The 20,866-nt window shown below is 38.3% G+C and overlaps 1 protein-coding gene across 9 annotated transcripts in view; it reads left to right on the plus strand.

The window, feature by feature from the left end:
* CYB5R4 (cytochrome b5 reductase 4) overlaps positions 1-20,866 on the plus strand; it is a 125,952-nt gene that overhangs the window by 34,230 nt on the left and 70,856 nt on the right. For all 9 annotated transcript variants that reach the window (XR_008548351.2, XR_008548350.2, XR_001718154.4 and 6 more), the window contains 2 exon segments: positions 5,251-5,351; positions 20,748-20,829. Coding sequence is in view for 4 of the 9 variants with exons in the window: in XM_016954678.3 (XP_016810167.1) it covers positions 5,251-5,351; positions 20,748-20,829 (183 nt within the window). In the remaining 5 variants the exon portion in view is untranslated.

A 20,866-nucleotide genomic window follows, 5' to 3' on the forward strand; every position in this document is an offset into this window, starting at 1 on the left:
GCCATATATAGTACAAATAGAGTACAGGCATACCTTGTTTTATTGTGCTTCACTTTATTGTACCTTGCAGGTAATGGATTTTTTACAAATTGAAGATTCGTGGCAACTCTGTGTCTAACAACTTTTTGGCACCATTTTCCCAAGAGCATGTGCTCACTTCATGTCTCTGTGTCACACTTTGATAGTTCTTGCAAACTTTTTCATTATTATTGTATCTCTTATGATGATCTGTGATCTTGATGTTACCATTGTAATAGTTTTGGAGTGCCACAAATCGAGCCCATATGAGATGGTAAACTGAATGGACAAATGTATATGTTCTCACTACTCCCCTGACTGACAATTCCTGTCTCACCTTCTTCTTGGGCCACTCCATTCCCTGAGACCCAACAATATTGAAATTAGGACAATTAATATCCCTACATTGGCCTCTGAGTGTTCCAAGTGAAGGAAATGTTGTATATCTGTCACTTCAAATAAAAAACTAGAAACGATTAAGCTTAGTGAGGAAGGCATGTTGAAAGCTGAAAAAGGCTGAAAGCTATGCCACTAGTGCCACACAGTTAGCTAAGCTGTGAATGCAAAGGAAAAGTTATTGGAGGAAATTAAAAGTGCTATCCCAGTAAGCATACGAATGATATAAGAAAGCAAAACAACCTTATTGGTGATATGGGGAAAGCTTTAGTGGTGTGGACAGATTAAACCAGCCACAACATTCTCTTAAGCCAAAACTGATTTAGAGCAGAATGCTAACTGTCTGCAATTCTAGGAAGGCTGAGAGAGGTGAGGAAGCTGTGGAAGAAAAGTTAGAAACTAGCAAAGGTTGGTTCATGAGGTTTAAGGAAATAAGCCACCTTCATAACTTAAAAGTGCAATGTGAAGCATCAAATGCTGATGCAGAAGCTGCAGCAAGTTATCTAGAAGATCTAGCTAAGATCAGTGAGGTAGTTGAATACACGAAACAACACATTTTCCATGTAGATTAAATAGTCTTCTATTGGCTGAAGATGCCACATAGGAATTTCACAGCTAGAGAGGGGATGCCTGGCTTCAAAGCTTCAAAGGACAGTCTGACAGTCTGACTCTCTTGTTAAGGCCTAATGCAGCTGGTGACTTGAAGTCAGTGTCCATTTACCATTCCAAGAATCCTAGGGCCCTAGAGAATTATGCTAAGTCTACCCTGCCTGTGCTCTATAAATGGGACAACAAAGCTTGGATGACAGTACCTCAGTGTTTATAGCATGGTTTACTGAATATTTTAAGCTCAATGTTGAGACCTACTGCTCTTTAAAAAAGTTTCTTTTCAAATTACTACTCATTGACAATGCAACTGGTCACCCAAGAGGTCTGATAGCAGTGTACGTCATGCCTTCTCTATTAAGCTGTTCTTGCATTGCTGTAAATAAATACCTGCGACTGAGACTAGGTAATATATAAAGAAAAGAGGTTTAATTGGCTCATGGTTCTGCAAGCTATACAGGAAACAGTGCTGGCATCGGCTTCTTGGAGAAGTCTTAGAGAGCTTTAACTCATGACAGAAGGCAAAGCAGGAGCAGGCACATCACATAGCAAAAGCAGAAGCAAGAAAAAGAAAGAGGAGGGGTGGAGGTGCCACACACTTTTAAATGACCAGATTCTTCAGAACTCTCATGAAGACAGCACCAAGCCATGAGAGATCTGCCCCCATGATCCAGACAACTTCCACCAGGCCCCACCTCCAGCATTGAGGATTACAATTCAACATGAGATTTGGGCTGGGACAGATATACAAACTATATCACCTTCTAACACGGCATCCATCCTGCAGCCCATCAATCCAGGAGCCATCTTGATTTTCAAGTTTTATTATTTAAGAAATACATTTTATAAGGCTATGACTGCCGTAGATAGTGATTCCTCTGATGGATCTGGGAAAAGTAGATTGAAAATCTTCTGCAAAAGATTCACCATTCTAGATGCCATTAAGAACATTTGTGATTTATGAGGAGAGAACAAAGTATCAACATTAACAGGAGTTTGGAAGAAGGTGATTCCAGCCCTCATGGGTAACTTTGAAGGGTTCAAAACTCGAGTGGAGGAAGTCACTGTAGATGTGACAACAGCTAGAAAACTAGAATTAGAAGTGGAACCCAAAGATGTGACTGAAATTGCTGCGTGATAAAACTTGAATGGATGAAGAGTAGCTTCTTAGGGATGAGCAAAGAGAGTGGTTCTTGAGATGGAATCTACTCTTGGTGGAAGATACTGTGAACATTGTTGAAATGACAACAAAGGATTTAGAATATTACATACACTTAGTTCGTAAAACAACAGCAGGGTTTGAGAGGATTGACATCAATTTTGGGAGCAGTTCTACTGTGTAAAATGCTATTAGACAACATGGCATGCTACAGATAAATCTCTCATGAAAGGTCAAGTCAGTTGAATGGCAAACTTTACTGTCAACTTATTTTAAGAAATTGCCACTGCCACCTCAGCCTTAAGCACCCAACATGCTGATCGGTCAGCAACCATCAACATCAAGGTAAGACACTTCACCAGCAAAACGTTTAACTCAGTTAAGGCTCAGGTGATATTAGCATTTTTATCAAAGTATATTTAATAAAGGTATGTACATTATTGTCTTAGACATAATGTTATTGCACACTTAATAGACAACAATATAGCATAAACATAACTGTTATTTATTTTAGAGACAGGGCCTCACTGTTTTTTCTGGCTGGAGTGCAGTGGCATGATCATGGCTCACTGCAGCCTCAAACTTCTGTGTTCAAGCGATCCGCCCACCTCAGCCTCCCAAGTAGCAGGGGGACTACAGGCACACTCCACCATGCCTGGCTAATTTTTAGGGTTTTTTTGTAGAGACAGGATCTCACTATGTTGCCCAGACTGGTCTTGAACTCCTAGCATGAAGCAATCCTCCTGCCTCGGCCTCCCAAACTACTGGGATTACAGGCATAAGCTACCATGCCTGGCCAAACATAACTTTCATATGCACTGGGAAACCAAAACATTAGTGTGACTTGCTTTATTTGCTTTACTGCAGTGGTCTGGAACCAAACCTGCAATATCTCTGAGGTACACCTGTATAATAAAGCACGAAGAAAAAGCATAAAGTTTGTTTTTTTATGTTTGTATTTCTCTGCCACATCCAGGGGTCCAAGTTTTTAGTTGTTCAGAAATACTTTTGAGAAGGAGAAAAAGGGAGATAAGGAAGGAGAGAAAGAGCAAAGAAGAGCCTCTGAATCAGAAGAAATGCACCTGTTCTGTTTTGGGGCTAGGTTTAAGTTTCATAATTAGCAAATTACTAACACAGCCAAGTGCTTTTTGATCTAAAGCATCTTGGACTGAGACACTATTTAACAGTGTGAATTCCTTGTGGTAAGGGATAGACATTCCTAGTTTTTTTCGTCTGGAAAGCATGGGATACTACTCACGTCCACGGAGTGATCCTAGCCCCTATCAGAAAGAAAGATAAGATTGTGACAGTATAAGGGTCAATGTAAAGGGCTAGCAGGTTAGCAGAGAACATGTATGGAATGTTTTAGGCTTTATGTGCTCATCATGGATAGCTGTTTAAGCTACCAGAAAAGATGGTTGCTGAAACTCATGGAATTCCATCACAAATGATCATGGGTTGTAGATTTCTTGTTCTTGAGAAACTGTAGAACTCCAGTCAGGACTTGATTGTAGAGAAAGTTTGGAACTCTTGTTTGGGAGGCATCCTCTGTCTTAAAAAGCCTATTGGGAATAATTCTGATCTTAATCATTACCACTCACGTTTTTGGTCTCTGGATTTTGGAGCATTAAACAATGGGAAAAAATTCTTCTAAATCTTGTGGGACTCTAGGCATATGGGGAAGGAAAAAGAGGGAACTTAACTAGTTTTGTTCAGACTTATTTGGAATGCTGCTGAAAGAAATTCTGTGAATTTACTTCCTTTTGTGCTTACCTTTAGGAGACTTTATAAAGAAATCTGGACTGTTTGGTTATTTTCTAAAATATAGCTGGTCAAAAAACTGCAGTACTTTTCTTGGGTCTGAAATCCAACCTCTTGTTTTCTTCCAAGATTATTATATAGGATGAACATTTTAAGTTATCTGAGGTTATTTAAATTCATGGAAGTCATCATATAAAGAGGAAATAGTCCTGGATATTTAAAAAAAACCAGTCGTTGTTATTGCACTTTCATGACGTCTTTAGGGCTAGATTTGTCTGGTATCTGTCTAGTTTTCAAGAATGAAAAAGCAACTTACTTCCTTGGGAGAGCTGTGCATTGAGATATTTTGTCTTTGTTGTTCCCTATTCCTCTTTCTTAAAAGATAAAAATAAATAACAGTTGAATAGATGAAAGAAATATTTGGAGAAGACAAAATGATTAAATTCTGAATAACAACTTGGAGAAGAGTTGGGCTTCCTTTTCACAGAGTGTGCCTAACTGGTCACCATTGCTTAACCTTTGCTGAAATGATCAGAAACGTGGATTAGAGCTTGATTCTTTTTTCATCAGATTCTTCTACCAGGGCAATATGGAAATGTTATGTCTGTGTAGTAGTCACTTTCTCTCTCTCTCTTCCTCTCTCTCTCTCTCTCTCTGTGTGCATGTGTGTACTTTCAAAAATTATATACACAGTATTTCATTTCTTTGTGTTGGGAGACAATTTTCTTTTGCATTTTTGCATGTCTTGAGAGTAGAGGCACTGTCTTTTTGTACAATCTTTTAAAGGATATTTGCATTGTGAACAACCTTGAATGTTAGTGTCTCCCTCTAGAAGAAAGGACAGCTTTGCTTACTCTTCTGTATAATAAATATCTCCCTCAGGAACAAGGGCAGGCATGCTTATAAAAGATTCCAGTTTCCTGAGCTCAGAGTTCCTCTTCTGTAATGCAGCGCATTAAGTGTACAGGTGTTACCTGGCCCTCTTCACATAGCACTCTTGTGAATTAGGGTTCAGTGAACTGACACAAATGTTTATATTCTGACTACTGCTATTGATGTGAGTGCTAAACTCTTCTTTGTCTCTGACCTAGGAGTCTCTTGTTATCTGCCAGGACCCATGAAAGTGGCAGGTTAAGTTGTTTGCTTGCAAGTGTGATGAAATCTCAGATCCTTTACAGTTAGTTCTTGATACTTTGAAATAACAGTGATTAATTAAATGGAATGTATTTGGAAAGATTTATTGAAACTTACAAGTTTTACAATTTTTGAGAAGTTCATTTAGGATATTATTTCTGCTTGCTTTGATACAGGTTTCGTTTATAATGTCAGCCCTTATATGGAGTATCATCCTGGTGGAGAAGATGAACTAATGAGAGCAGCAGGATCAGATGGTACTGAACTTTTTGATCAGGTAAGATGTGCTGAAAGTAACCAAAGTATTCCAGTGGAAGAGTACTCTTAGATTTATCAGTGTGACATTTGTAGAAAGAAAGAAAATAGTTGCATAAATCCCAGATGCATTGGCTTGAATTTTGAAGTGTGGGAAGATGCTCACAAGTAGCAGCTGTTCATTTAATTTGCCCTTTGAGTTATTAAAATTTTAGAGATGTTTCAAATCTGTGTCTAGGGGTCTTCTCTTAAGTGTTCGCTGCCTCCTGTGTTGGTAAGTGTTTATTCAGTCTTGATTAGTTTTGATAATGATCGGCTTATGGGAGGTAGTGACAATTGAAAGAAGGAACATTGGGATCCGCTGCTAACTTGCTGAATCACTTTAAACAAGTAACTTAGCTTCTTTTCTGTTAGTCCTTTGTCACCTAGGGATTGCTATATATTCAGCCTACTGCTATATACTGAATTTGCATGTCATGTAGAAAGTTAGCCGACGGTGATTAATGAATAGAAACTTATTTTTCCTAGCATGATGGCAGAGATTCTGTATAGGTTATCTCAAAAGATATTTAAATTAGTCACTTTCCCCCTTATATTTACTAAAAACTAGCATTAGCTCTTAAACTATTTTAAAGTTATGCAGAATGTTGATTACTCTCAGTTTGCCGAACTGTTATTCTGAGACAACAGTCTTTAGAAAGATAGAAATTTGCCTTTGTCTCATATATGCTTTATTTTGTATTTTAATGATGATTAACCATGTTGTAATATTGGATTTTTATCATTCGAGATACCTGAATCAGGTTGGGTTATATTATAGCTGTTTTTTTGATCAAATATAATTTGATTTCTGTTCTTCCTATTTTCTCATCCATTTTAGGACTTGTTTTTTGACCATGTTGCCAGAAATAGAATTTGTTTTATATAGTTGACCTTTGAACAATACAGGGATTAGGGGTGCCAACACCCTCACTCTCCCATGCAGTAGAAAATTCATGTATAACTTTTAACTTCCCAAAAACTTAACTACTAACAGCCTACTGTTGACCAGAAGCCTTACTTATAACATAAACAGTCAATTAACATATATATGTATGTTATATGCATTATATACTATATTCTTACAATAAAGTAAGCTAAAGAAAAGAAAATGCTATTAAGAAAATCATAAGGAAGAGAAAATATATTTACTATTCCTTAAGTGGAAGTGGATCATCATGAAGGTCTTCATCCTCATCTTCATCTTGAGTAGGCTGAGGAGGAGGAGGAGAAATAGGGAGGGTTTGTCTTTCTGTCTTGAAGTGTCAAAGGTAGAAGTAAACCCGTATGTAAATGGACTCGGTTGCAGTTCAAACCTGTGTTGTTCAAGGGTCCATTGTGTTTGAGAGCACTTAGGTGCATTTGCTTAAATGGCAGGATCTCATTTGCTGTTAATGTTCTTCCTGGGTTGGAGAAGAGTCATGTTTACTCTTGGTCATAACAGCATTCTCTTTGGAAGGTTTTTATTGCTGTTTTAAGGCAAGTTCCCATTGTTATTTGGTATTTGCTTTCTGTCTGTCTGCCTGCCTGCTGTCTGTCTGTGTATCTATGAGACAGAGTCTCACTCTGTCCCCCAGGCTGGAGTGCAGTGGTGTGATCTTGGATCACTGCAACCTGCGCCTCCCAGGTTCAAGCAGTTCTTGTGCCTTAGCCTCCCGAGTAGCTGAGATTACAGGAGTGTGCCATCTCGCCTGGCTAATTTTTGTATTTTTAGTAGAGATGGGGTTTCGCCACGTTGACCAGGCTGGTCTTGAACTCTTGGCCTTAAGTACTCTGCCTGCCTCAGCCGCCCTAAATGCTGGGATTATAGGTGTGAGCCATTGCGCCTGGCCTGGTATTTGTTATCTAGCAATGCAAGCTAAATAGAAAGGTTTAGGAACATTTGCCTAAAAACTTACCTGCTATACTTTTCTCTTGAATCTGCCTTGTAACCTCCTAATGTTGAATGTACTGTGCCACAAGAAGAATCTCCAATAAAGTCTAGTCTTATTTCTGTTCTTGAGTGTTATGAGGTCATATAGACCTTATTTAAGGAAAGCTTGTTTTGGAGAATTCACAAGAAGTGCTATATTGTTAAGTTTTCTAGTATTTAAAACAATATTTACTAGATTGCTAGATTCAGAACAATTAGATTGCATTCTTCTTGGCTTTAATAAGACCAGTGATGTTTAATTATTTATGACTTGCTCACCACAGAAGTAAACTAGAAACTACAGTGACGCTTGCATTTTTCAATATGAGAATTTACTTGTGCCCAGTATTTTAGCTGCACAAATAATAGTAATTTCCTTATTGTCCTATTTCTGTTTTTATCCCACTGCTGACCTCTTATCTTGCATTTCCAAATACCTGATAGGCAATTTAATGCCCTATACTTCAACTCATTATGCCCTCAAATAATATCAAGTAATTTTCTTTCCTCTTTTTCCTTCTGTTTCCTGTTTCTTGTAATAGGGGCTTGAATTCCCGGAGTAATCTTTTTCATCTCTCCTTGTGCCCCAGTATCCAATCACTGGCCAAATCCTATGCTCTGTCTTTTTCTCCCTTCCCACTACCTTAGTTCACCCACTGTAGCCATATTATTTTAATACTGTCTTGATATCTTTACCTTCATTACCAATTTAGGTAACATGACAGCTAGATTAGATTTCTTAAAGACAATCATCTTAGTACCTTGCTCTGCAACTCTCAGTGGCTCACCCCTGACAGGGAAGTACATTTACACTCATTAGCCTGGCATGTGAGGTCCTAAAAGAATATATCAGGGTAAATATTCCCAACATGCATTTTGCTTTGCACCCTTCCCTGCCTCTGATGTCTATCATTCTATTCTCTATGTCAATGAGATCAAATTTTGTAGCTCCTATGAGTGAAAACATGCAGTATTTGTCTTTCTGTGTCTGTGTATTTCACTTGATGTAATGATCCCCAGTTCCTTCCATGTTGCTGCTAGTGACATAATTTCATTCTTTTTTATGGCCAAATAGTATTCCATTGTATGCATATATTATAACACATTTTCTTTATTTATCCATTCCTTGTTTGTGGACACTTAGGTGGATTCCATATTTTTGCTATTGTGAATGATGCTGCAGTAAACATGCAAATGCAGGTATCTCTTTGATGTAATGACTTATTTTACTTTGGATAGATACCCAATAGTGGGATTGCTATGGTAGTTCTATTAATATTTTAGTTTTTTGAGAAATCTCCATACTGTTTTCCATAATGGTTGTACTAATTTACATTCCCAACAACAGTGTGTGAGTTCCATTTTCTTTTTTTTTTTTTTATTATACTTTAAGTTTTAGGGTACATGTGCACAATGTGCAGGTTTGTTACATATGTATACATGTGCCATTTTGGTGTGCTGCACCCATTAACTCATAATTTATCATTAGGTATATCTCCTAATGCTATCCCTCCCCCCTCCCCCTACCTCACAACAGGCCCCGGTGTGTGATGTTCCCCTTCCTGTGTCCATGTGTTCTCATTGTTCAATTCCCACCTATGAGTGAGAACATGCGGCGTTTGGTTTTTTGTCCTTGCGATAGTTTGCTGAGAATGATGGTTTCCAGCTTCATCCATGTCCCTACAAAGGACATGAGCTCATCCTTTTTTATGGCTGCATAGTATTCCATGGTGTATAGGTGCCACATTTTCTTAATCCAGTCTATCATTGTTGGTTCCAAGTCTTTGCTATTGTGAATAGTGCCACAATAAACATACATGTGCGTATGTCTTTATAGCAGCATGATTTATAATCCTTTGGGTATATACCCAGTAATGGGATGGCTGGGTCAAATGGTAATTCTAGTTCTAGATCTCTGAGGAATTGCCACACTGACTTCCACAATGGTTGAACCAGTTTACAGTCTCACTAACAGTAAAAGTGTTCCTGTTTCTCCACATCCTCTCCAGCACCTGTTGTTTCCTGACTTTTTAATGATCGCCATTCTAACTGGTGTGAGATGGTATCTCATTGTGGTTTTGAGTTGCATTTCTCTGATGGCCAGTGATGATGAGCATTTTTTCATGTGTCTGTTGGCTGCATAAATATCTTCTTTTGAGAAGTGTCTGTTCATATCCTTTGCCCACTTTTGGATGGGGTTGTTTTTTTCTTGTAAATTTGTTTGAGTTCTTTGTAGATGCTGGATATTAGCCCTTTGTCAGATGAGAAGATTGCAGAAATTTTCTCCCATTCTGTAGGTTGCCTGTTCACTCTGATGGTAGTTTCTTTTGCTGTACAGAAGCTCTTTCGTTTAATTAGATCCCATTTGTCAATTTTGGCTTTTGTTGCCATTGCTTTTGATGTTTTAGACATGAAGTCCTTGCCCATGCCTATGTCCTGAATGGTATTGCCTAGGTTTTCTTGTAGGGTTTTTATGGTTTTAAACATTTAAAGACTTAAAAACATTTTTATGTTTTTATGGTAGCGTTTTTATGGTTTTAAACATTTAAAGACTTAAAAACATTTAAGTCTTTAATCCATCTTGAATTAATTTCTGTGTAAGGTGTAAGGAAGGGGTCCAGTTTCAGCTTTCTACATATGGCTAGCCAGTTTTCCCAGCACCATTTATTAAATAGGGAATCCTTTCCCCATTTCTTGTTTTTGTCAGGTTTGTCAAAGATCAGATAGTTGTAGATATGTGGCATTAGTTCTGAGGGCTCTGTTCTGTTCCGTTGGTCTATATCTCTGTTTTGGTACCAGTACCATGCTGTTTTGGTTACTGTAGCCTTGTAGTATAGTTTGAAGTCAGGTAGCGTGATGCCTCCAGCTTTGTTCTTTTGGCTTATGATTGACTTGGCAATGTGGGCTCTTTTTTGGTTCCATGTGAACTTTAAAGTAGTTTTTTCCAGTTCTGTGAAGAAAGTCATTGGTAGCTTGATGGGGATGGCATTGAATCTATAAATTACCTTGGGCAGTATGGCCATTTTCACGATATTGATTCTTCCTACCCACGAGCATGGAATGTTCTTCCATTTGTTTGTATCCTCTTTTATTTCATTGAGCAATGGTTTGTAGTTCTCCTTGAAGAGGTCCTTCACATCCCTTGTAAGTTGGATTCCTAGGTATTTTATTCTCTTTGAAGCAATTGTGAATGGGAGTTCACTCATGATTTGGCTCTCTGTTTGTCTGTTATTGGTGTATAAGAATGCTTGTGATTTTTGCACATTGATTTTGTATCCTGAGACTTTGCTGAAGTTGCTTATCAGCTTAAGGAGATTTTGGGCTGAGATGATGGGGTATTCTAAATATACAATCATGTCATCTGCAAACAGGGACAATTTGACTTCCTCTTTTCCTAACTGAATACCCTTTATTTCCTTCTCCTGCCTAATTGCCCTGGCCAGAACTTCCAACACTATGTTGAATAGGAGTGGTGAGAGAGGGCGTCCCTGTGTTGTGCCAGTTTTCAAAGGGAATGCTTCCAGTTTTTGCCCATTCAGTATGATATTGGCTGTGGGTTTGTCATAGATAGCTCTTACTATTTTGAGATATGTGACATCAATACCTAATTTATTGAGAGTTTTTAGCATGAAGCGTTGTTGAATTTTGTCAAAGGCCTTTTCTGCATCTATTGAGATAATCATGTGGTTTTTGTCTTTGGTTCTGTTTATATGCTGGATTACGTTTATTGATTTGTGTATGTTGAACCAGCCTTCCATCCCAGGGATGAAGCCGACTTGATCATGGTGGATAAGCTTTTTGCTGTGCTGCTGGATTTGGTTTGCCAGCATTTTATTGAGGATTTTTGCATCAATGTTCATCAAGGATATTGGTCTAAAATTCTCTTTTTCTGTTGTGTCTCTGCCAGGCTTTGATATGAGGATGATGCTGGCCTCATAAAATGAGTTAGGGAGGATTCCCACTTTTTCTATTGATTGGAATAGTTTCAGAAGGAATAGTACCAGCTCCTCCTTGTACCTCTGGTAGAATTCAGCTGTGAATCCATCTGGTCCTGGACTTTTTTTGGTTGGTAAGCTATTAATTATTGCCTCAATTTCAGAGCCTGTTATTGGACTCTTCAGGGATTCAACTTCTTCCTGGCTTAGTCTTGGGAGGGTGTATGTGTCGAGGAATTTATGCATTTCTTCTAGATTTTCTAGTTTATTTGCATAGAGGTGTTTATAGTATTCTCTGATGGTAGCTTGTATTTCTGTGGGATCAGTGGTGATATCCCCTTTATCATTTTTTATTGCGTCTATTTGATTCTTCTCTCTTTTCTTCTTTAGTAGTCTTGCTAGGGGTCTATCAATTTTGTTGATCTTTTCAAAAAACCAGCTCCTGGATTCATTGATTTTTTTGAAGGGTTTTTTATGTCTCTATCTCCTTCAGTTCTGCTCTGATCTTAGTTATTTCTTGCCTTCTGCTAGCTTTTGAATGTGTTTGATCTTGCTTCTCTAGTTCTTTTAATTGTGATGTTAGGGTGTCCATTTTAGATCTTTCCTGCTTTCTCTTATGGGCATTTAGTGCTTTAAGTTTCCCTCCACACACTGCTTTGAATGTGTCCCAGAAATTCTGGTATGTTGTGTGTTTGTTCTCGTTGGTTTCAAAGAACATCTTTATTTCTGCCTTCTTTTCGTTCTGTACCCAGTAGTCATTCAGGAGCAGGTTGTTCAGTTTCCATGTAGTTGAGTGGTTTTGAGTGAGTTTCTTAATCCTGAGTTCTAGTTTGATTGCACTGTGGTCTGAGAGACAGTTTGTTATAATTTCTGTTCTTTTACTTTTGCTGAGGAGTGCTTTACTTCCAACTAAGTGGTAAATTTTGGAATAAGTGCGGTGTGGTGCTGAGAAGAATGTATATTCTGTTGATTTGGGGTGGAGACTTCTGTAGCTGTCTATTAGGTCCGCTTGGTGCAGAGCTGAGTTCAATTCCTGGATTTCTTTGTTAACTTTCTGTCTCATTGATCTGTCTAATGTTGACAGTAGGGTGTTAAAGTCTCCCATTATTACTGTGTGGGAGTCTAAGTCTCTTTCTAGGTCTCTAAGGACTTGTTTTATGAATCTGCGTGCTCCTGTATTGGGTGCATATATATTTAGTGTGGTTAGCTCTTCTTGTTGAATTGATCCCTTTACCATTATGTAATGGTCTTCTTTGTCTCTTTTTATCTTTGTTGGTTTAAAGTCTGTTTCATCAGAGACTAGGATTGCAACCCCTGCCTTTTTTTGTTTTCCACTTGCTTGGTAGATCTTCCTCCATCCCTTAATTTTGAGTCTATGTGTGTCTCTGCACGTGAGATGGGTTTCCTGAATACAACATACTGATGGGTCTTGACTCTTTATCCAGTTCGCTGTTTTGTGTCTTTTAATTGGAGCATTTAGCCCATTTACGTTTAATGTTAATATTGTTATGTGTGAATTTGATCCTGTCAAATGTTAGCTAGTTACTTTGCTCGTTAGCTGATGCAGTTTCTTCCTAGCCTCGATGGTCTTTACTATTTGGCATGTTTTTGCAGTGGCTGGTGCCGGTTGTTCCTTTCTGTGTTTGGTGCTCCCTTCAGGAGCTCTTTTAGGGCAGGCCTGGTGGTAACAAAATCTCTCAGCATTTGCTTCTCTGTAAAGTATTTTATTTCTCCTTCACTTATGAAGCTTAGTTTGGCTGGATATGAAATTCTGGGTTGAAAATTCTTTTCTTTAAGAATGTTGAATATTGGCCCCCACTCTCTTCTGGCTTGTAGAGTTTCTGCCGAGAGATCAGCTGTTAGTCTGATGGGCTTCCCTTTGTGGGTTACCCGACCTTTCTCTCTGACTGCCCTTAACATTTTTTCATTTCAACTTTGGTGAATCTGACAATTATGTGTGTTGGAGTTGCTCTTCTCAAGGAGTATCTTAGTGGACTTCTGTGTATTTCCTGAATTTTAATGTTAGCCTGCCTTGCTTGATTGGGGAAGTTCTCCTGGATAATATCCTGCAGAGTGTTTTCCAACTTGTTTCCATTCTCCCCGTCACTTTCAGGTACACCAATCAGACGTAGATTTGGTCTTTTCACATAGTCCCATATTTCTTGGAGGCTTTGTTCATTTCTGAGTTCCCTTTTCTTTACATCCTTACCAGCGTCTATTATTTCTTGTTTTTTTTTTGTAATAGCCATTCTATCTGGGATAGGATGATATCTAATTATGGTTTTGATTTGCATGTCCCTGATGAGCAGTGATACTGAGCATTTTTTCATGTACTCATCAACTATTTGTCATCTTTTGAGAATTGTCTATTCATGTTCTTTGCCCACTTCTTAATGGGATTACTTTTTTTTTTATGGTTGGGTTCCTTATATATTCTGGATATCAGTCTTTGTTAGATAAATAGAGTGCAGATATTTTCTCCCATTCAACATGTTGTGTCTTCACTCTCTTGATTGTTTCCTTTGCTGTGTAGAAACTTTTAAGTTTAATATAGTTACATTTGTCTATTTTTGTGTTGTCTGTGCTTTTGAGGTCTTAACCATAAAATCTTTGCTTAGACCAATGTCATGAAGTGTTTTTCCGGTGTTTTCTTCTAGTGATTTTATAGTTTCGGGTCTATATTTTAAGTCTTTAATCCATTTTGAGTTGATTTTTTAATATGGTGAAAGATTGGAGTTCATTTTCATTCTTCTGCATATGGATATCCAATTTTCCCAGCACCATTTATTGAAGAAGGTGTCCTTTCCTCAGTGTATATTCTTGACATCATTGTTGAAAATCAGTTGGCTATAAATATGTGGATTTATTTCTGGGTTCTCTGCTCTGTTCTGTTGGTTTATATGTCTAGTTTCATACCAATACTGTGCTGTTTTGGTTACTATAGCCTTGGAATATATTTTGAAATCAGGTAGTATGATGTCACCATCTTTGTTCTTTTTGCTCAGGATTGCTTTGGCTATTCTAGTGGGTTTTTGGTTCCATATGAATTTTAGGATTGTTTTTTCTATTTCTGTGAAAAATAACAGTGATATTTTGATAAGGATTGCATTGATTCTGCATATTGCTTTGGGCTGTATGTTCCTTCTGATTGTTACTAATTCTTCTGATCCATGAGCATAGTATATCTTTCCATTTGTTTGTGTCCTTTCACCAGTTGTGTTCTTTCATCAATGTTCTGTAGTTTTACTTGTAGAGATCTTTCATCTCTTTGGTTAAATTTATCTGTAGCTTTCTTTCTTTCTTTGTAGCTATGGTTAATGGGATTGTCTTCTTGATTTCTTTTTCAGCTATTTTATTATTGGCGTATAGAAACACTGCTGAGTTTTGTATGTTGATTTTGTGTCTTATAACTTTACTGAATTTGTTTATCAGCTCTAAGGTATTTGGTGGAGTCTTTTGGTTTTTCTAAATACAAAATAGTATTTGTTAAAAGGGACAGTTTGACTTTCTCTTTTCTAATTTGGATGCTTTTTATTTCTTTCTCTTGCATTGCTCTGTCTAGAACTTCCAGTACTGTATTAAATAGGGGTAGTGAAAGTGGGCGTCCTGTCTTGTTCCAGTTCTTAGTGAAAAGGCTTTTAACTTTTCCCAGTGCAATATGTTGTTAGCTGTGGGTTTGTCATATATGGCCTTTTATTATTTTGAGGTGTATTCCTTCTATGTCTAGTTTGTTGAGAGTTTTTATTATGTAGGAATGTTGAACTTTATGAAATACTTTTTGTGTGACTGAGATGATTGTACAGTTTCTGTTTTTCATTCTGTTTATGTGATGTATCACATTTACTAATTTGTGTGTATGTTAAACCATCCCTGACTCCTTGGGATAAATTCCACTTCATCATGTTTTATTATATTTTTGATGTGCTGTCAAATTCATTTGGCTAGTGTTTTCTTGACATTTTTCCATTTATGTTTATCAGTGATATTGTAGTTTTGTGGGGGTTTTTTGGTTGTTGTTTTTGTACACTTACTTGGTTTTGGTATCAGGGTAATGCTGGCCTTGTAGAATAAATTAGGGCGAATTCCCTTCTCTTCAATTTTTTGGAATAATTTGAGGAGGATTTTGATTTACTCTTCTTTCTACGTTTGGTAAAATTTTACAGTGAATCCATCTAGTCCTTTGTTGTTGCTGTTGCTGTTGCTGTTGCTGTTGTTGTTCTTGGGAGTTTTTTTATTACTGATTCAATCTTGCTACTGGTTATTGGTCTGTTCATGTTTTCTATTTCTTCCTGATTCAATCTTGATAGGTTGTATGTTTCCAGGAATTTATCCATTTTCTCTAGGTTTTCCAGTTTGTTAATGTATAGTTGCTCATAACAGTCTCTGATGATCCTTTGTATTTCTTTGGTATCAGTTGTGTTGTCTCCTTTTCATTTCTGATTTTGTTTACTTAGGTCTTCCCTTTTTTTGGTTATTCTAGCTAGTGGCTTATCAATTTTGTTTTATCTTTTCAAAAATCAACTTTTTGTTTTATTGATCCTTTGTATCTTTTTTAAAAATCTATTTCATATAGTTCTGCTCTGACAGTTATTATTTCTTTTTTTCTCCTAATATTGCCTTTGGTTTGTTCTTGCTTTTCTAGTTCCTTGAGGTACATTGTTAGATTGTTTATTTGAAATCTGTCAACTTTTTTGGAGTAGGCATTTATTGCTATAAACTTCCCCCTTAGATACTGCTTTTGCTATTCCACAGGTTTTGGTATGCTGCATTTCTATTTTCATTTGTTTCAAGAATTTTTTTTATTTCCATTTTAATTTCTTCTTTGACTGAATGGTGATTCAGGAGCATGTTGTTTAATTTCCATGTATTTGTATGGTTTTGAAAGTTCCTGTTAGTATTGATTTATTTTACTGGGGCCTGAAAATATACTCAAGAGGATTTCAGTGCTTAAAAATATGTTGAGACTTGTTTTGTAGCCTAACATATGTCTGTCATGGACAACGTTATATGTGCTGATGAAAAAAAATGTGTATTCTGCAATCATTGGATAAATGTTTTATAAATGTCTGCTAGGTCCATTGGTCTGAAGTCCAGTTTAAATCCAATGTTTGTTGATTTTTCTCCCTAGATGATCCGTCTAATGCTGAGAATGGGATTTTGAACTCCCCCACTATTATTGTATTGGAGTTTCTCTCTCTCTTTAGATCAAATAATACTTTGCTTTTGAATGTGTTTTGTATATCATTCAATGAGTTCTTCAGTTCCAGAATTTCTGTTTGGTTCTTTTTCATGATGTCTATCACTTTTGTAAATTTCTCATTCATATTCTGAATTGTTTTTTGTATTGTTTTTTATAATTCTGTTGTACCTCACTGAACTTCTTTAGAATCAATAATTTGAATTCTTTTTCTAGGATTTCATAAATTTCTTTTTGATTGTGATCTGTTGCCAGAGAATTATTGTGTTCCTTTGGAAGTGTCATATTTCCTTGCTTTTTCATGTTTCCTGTGTCCTTATGTTGATATTGCACATCTGGTGTAACAGTCACTTCTTTCCTTTTTTTTTTGTATGTTTGTTTGTTTTTTGTTTTGTTTTGAGATAGAATCTCACCCCGTTACCCAGGCTGGAGTGCAGCGGTGCAGCCTCAGCTCACTGCAACCTCTGCATCCCAGGTTCAAGAGATTCTCCTGCCTCAGCCGCCCAAGTAGCTGGGACTACAGGCATGCGCCTCCACACCTGGCTAATTTTTTTGTATTTTTAGTAGAGATGGGGTTTCACCATGTTGGCCAGACTGGTCTCCAACTCTTGACCTCAGGTGATCCTCCCGCCTCGGCCTCCCAAAGTGCAGAGCCACTGCGCCCGGCCCTTTTTCAGTTTTTTTTAAATTTGCTTTCATATGGGAGAAATTTTTCCTGTAGATGTATCTGTGATGTTGGTAGGGTAGGACACTTCGGCTTTGATCCTGGGTGTGTGCAGTAGTGTAGTCTCTATATGATTTCTTCAGGTGTAAACAGCATCAGTGATGACTGTGACTTCCTCGGTGTCTTAGGGTACAATTATTGGTGGAGGCTGCGATGAAGTTTTGCTGGTTACTAGGACCCCAGGTAGGTTAGTCTTTGGGCCCCAGTGGTGGGAGCAATGGGCTAAGCGTGTCTGTCCTTGGGCCCCAGGATGGCATATGCTGGCACCAGGGTTAGTTCATCAAGGCAAGCTGATTCTTGGGCCTCTTGGTGGCCTAGTTGGATCCCAATAGTGGCAACAGTGGGTGAGTTCTTGGGCCCCTGGGCAGGTGGTGTGGCATGGGTGGTGACAGTGGCAGTGGCAGGATGACCTCTGGGTCCCAGGTGGTACACGCTTATGTTGGGGGAGGCTGTTATGGGCTGCGCAGGCCAGTCTCTAACCCTGCAGATGGCATGTGCAAGGAGGTGCTAGCTGTGGTGATAGCAGCCAGGTTGGTATGTCCAACCTCAGGCCCCTGGGAGGAGTGTTCAGGTGCCAGTGTGTTGGATTGGACTGGGCAATCTCCTGGCCCTCAAACTGTGCTGTGGAATAGGCAGAGGGGGGTGAGGCCAGCCATGGTAGGCATGGTAGGCAGGGGCAATCCCCAGGCTATCAGTGGAATGCTCAGGTGGAGGGAGACAGCAGTTGTGGTGATACCCTGCCTCTGGGCAGAGTGGTGCTGCCTTCAGTGGTAGGCAGCCTAGGCCAGTGGATGGGGAATGAACGTACCAGCTGTTCTTCAGCCCTGGTGACTTGCTCTTGCCTCAGCCCATGGTGCGGTAGCTGGCAGTTCCTTGAACCTAAACTCCTGGGGCAGCAGCTGTGCTTCTCTTGCACTTCAGTCTGGGTTCTGCTGGGTTCTAGTACAGTGTGCAGTTTGTTGGGGCTAGGGCTCTGAAATGACCATTTACTGTAGCTGCTTAGGTCTCAGGGGGCTTGTGAGACCCAGTCCAAGCACCCTCCCTGGAGCAGTGCCATCACACAATCTCCCAGCAGCTCTCTATTTTAATGTCAGGGCCTGCAAAGGTCAAAGGGTTCTTCTGTGGCTGGGATTGCATGAGTCCATGGTGGGAATGTAGACTGCTAAAGTTCTCCAACCTGAGTCTTTCTCAGCTCCCAGCTGATCCCAGCCCTGTAGGCTGCCTCACTTCCTTTTCATTTCTTGCTTTAGGTATCTCCTGTCACTTTACTGTTGAATTTCAGTGTTCTCTCTGGATGATCTATTCAGAATGTAATTATCCATTCACTATCTTGGTTCTTAGTGGAGGAGGCAAGTATGAAATACCTCTAGTCAACTATCTTCTTTCTATACTTTACATACTTACTATTTTAGTGCATATTTATTTACTCTGGAATATACCGTAAAGATTCCAGTATCAACATTTTTTGGCTGATTATTTTAATGATTATATAGTATTGTATTGAATGGCATTATATATTGATTTTCCTTTGCCGGTCTTTTACAATTGGGCATTTAGATTGTTTCCAGTATTTTGCTAATTTAAGTAGTGCTGTGATGAGTATCCTGGTACCTACATCTTTATATACATGCAAATATTTTCTCAGGTAAATTCCTAAATATGTGAGTGAAAGAGCTGCAGATTTTTAAGTCCTTTTTTTTCAAACAGGGTCTTGCTCTTTTGCCCAGGCTGGAATGTAGTGGCATGATCAGCTTACTGCAACCTCGAACTCCTGGGCTCAAGCGATCCTCTCACCTCAGCCTCCCAAAGTGCTGGGATTACAGGCATGAGCCACCCCACCTTAAAATTATTCCTGGCCTATTTTAAGACTTTTAAGGCATATTGAGAAGGTGCCTTGCAGAAAGGTTGTTTAAATATAATTTCCACCAGTGGCATCTGACAACAAATACTGTCAGTTGTTTTCCTTGAAGCAGTAGAATCACTTTGTTTCTTTTCAAGAAAATACCTGTTAAATATCTGAGTCTGAATAATCAGTTTGTTTACTAGCAGTTCTTATAAATGGCCCTTCATTTTTTTTGTTCTTTTTTTTTTTAACTTTTATTTTAGGTTCAGGGGTACGTGTGCAGGTTTGTTATATAGGTAAACTCATGTCATGAGGATTCATTGTACAGATTATTTCATCATCCAGGTACTAAGCCTGGTACCCAATAGTTATTTTTTCTGCTCCTCTCCCTCTTCCCAACCTCCACCCTCAAGTAGTGTCTGTTGTTCATTTCTTTGTTTTCAGGAGTTCTCATCATTTAGCTCCCACTTGTAAGTGAGAACATGTAGTATTTGGTTTTCTGTTTCTGTGTTAGTTTACTAAGGATAATGGCCTCCAGCTCCATCCATGTTCCTGCAAAAGATATAATCTTGTTCTTTTTTATGGCTGCCTAGTATTCCATGGTGTATATCTACCACATTTTCTTTATTCAGTCTGTCATTTATGGGCATTTAGGTTGATTCCATGTCTTTGCTATTGTGAATAGTGCTGTAGTGAACAGTTGTGTACATGAGTCTTTATGGTAGAATGATTTATATTCCTCTGCATATATACTCAGAAATGGGATTGCTGGGTCAAATGGTAGTTCTGTTTTTAGTTCTTTGAGGAATCACCATATCACTTTCCACAATGGTTGAACTAATTTACAGTCTCACCAACAGTGTATAAACATCCTCTTTTCTCCGCAACCTCGCCAACATCTGTTATTTTTTTACTTTTTATTAATGCCATTCTAACTGCCATGAGATGGTATCTCATTGTGGTTTTGATTTGCATTTCTCGAATGATCGGTAATATTGAGCTTTTTTCACTGCCGGATGACTGCATGTATGTCTTCTTCTTTTTTTAATTTATTTTAAGTTCTGAGGTATATGTGCAGGATGTGCAGGTTTGTTATGTAGGTAAAATGTGCCAAATGGCCTTTCATGAAAAAAGCCTAGTTGCATTTGCAAATCAAACAATCATCTAAGTGTCTCTTCACCGGGAAACCATCATACTTTGTAGCACTAATCTTTTTGAGAATTTCCCACTTTGTCACACAAAATATAATAAAAATATGTACCCAAGGGTCAAAATTTAATTAATAATTTTTCTACTTCATGAAGGATATTCTTAAGTATTCTTAAATATCTTCCTCATGCTCCCTCCCCTGTCCATGGTGGTGAAGAAGATAATAATTACTAGTACTGTTTGGACCCACTGCCTTGATTAATGCAAGATACTAGCAGTTTTACCCACCATTGCTTTTATAGCATCAGAGCAAATGTCAAAACTGAAAAAAAGCGAGTAACTTTTTATTAGTATTATCATGAAACAAATTGAGACCTCATGGAGACCTGAAAGGGTGTCAGGAACTTCCAAAGTTCCCAACACTTTGAGAATACTATTCTAAACAATCTCTATCTGTGCAGCCTTTCTATCACACCCTGGTAGACTAATTGAATATGCTTCTTAGTTTTTAGGTGTGTGTTGAGAGTGGTTTCAGAAAGTTTAGTTTTGCTCGTACTAAAATGAGAGCATCCTGTGGAGTTAGTCATGTTGCTTTTCCATCATTTGTTTTACATACCAGGTTCATCGTTGGGTCAATTATGAATCCATGCTGAAAGAATGCCTGGTTGGCAGAATGGCCATTAAACCTGCTGTTCTGAAAGGTAAGTGGTGCTGGTGCTAAACCAGCATGGATGTGTG

Source organism: Pan troglodytes, chromosome 5, assembly GCF_028858775.2.
Source record: "Pan troglodytes isolate AG18354 chromosome 5, NHGRI_mPanTro3-v2.0_pri, whole genome shotgun sequence".
Taxonomy (NCBI): Eukaryota; Metazoa; Chordata; class Mammalia; order Primates; family Hominidae; genus Pan; species Pan troglodytes.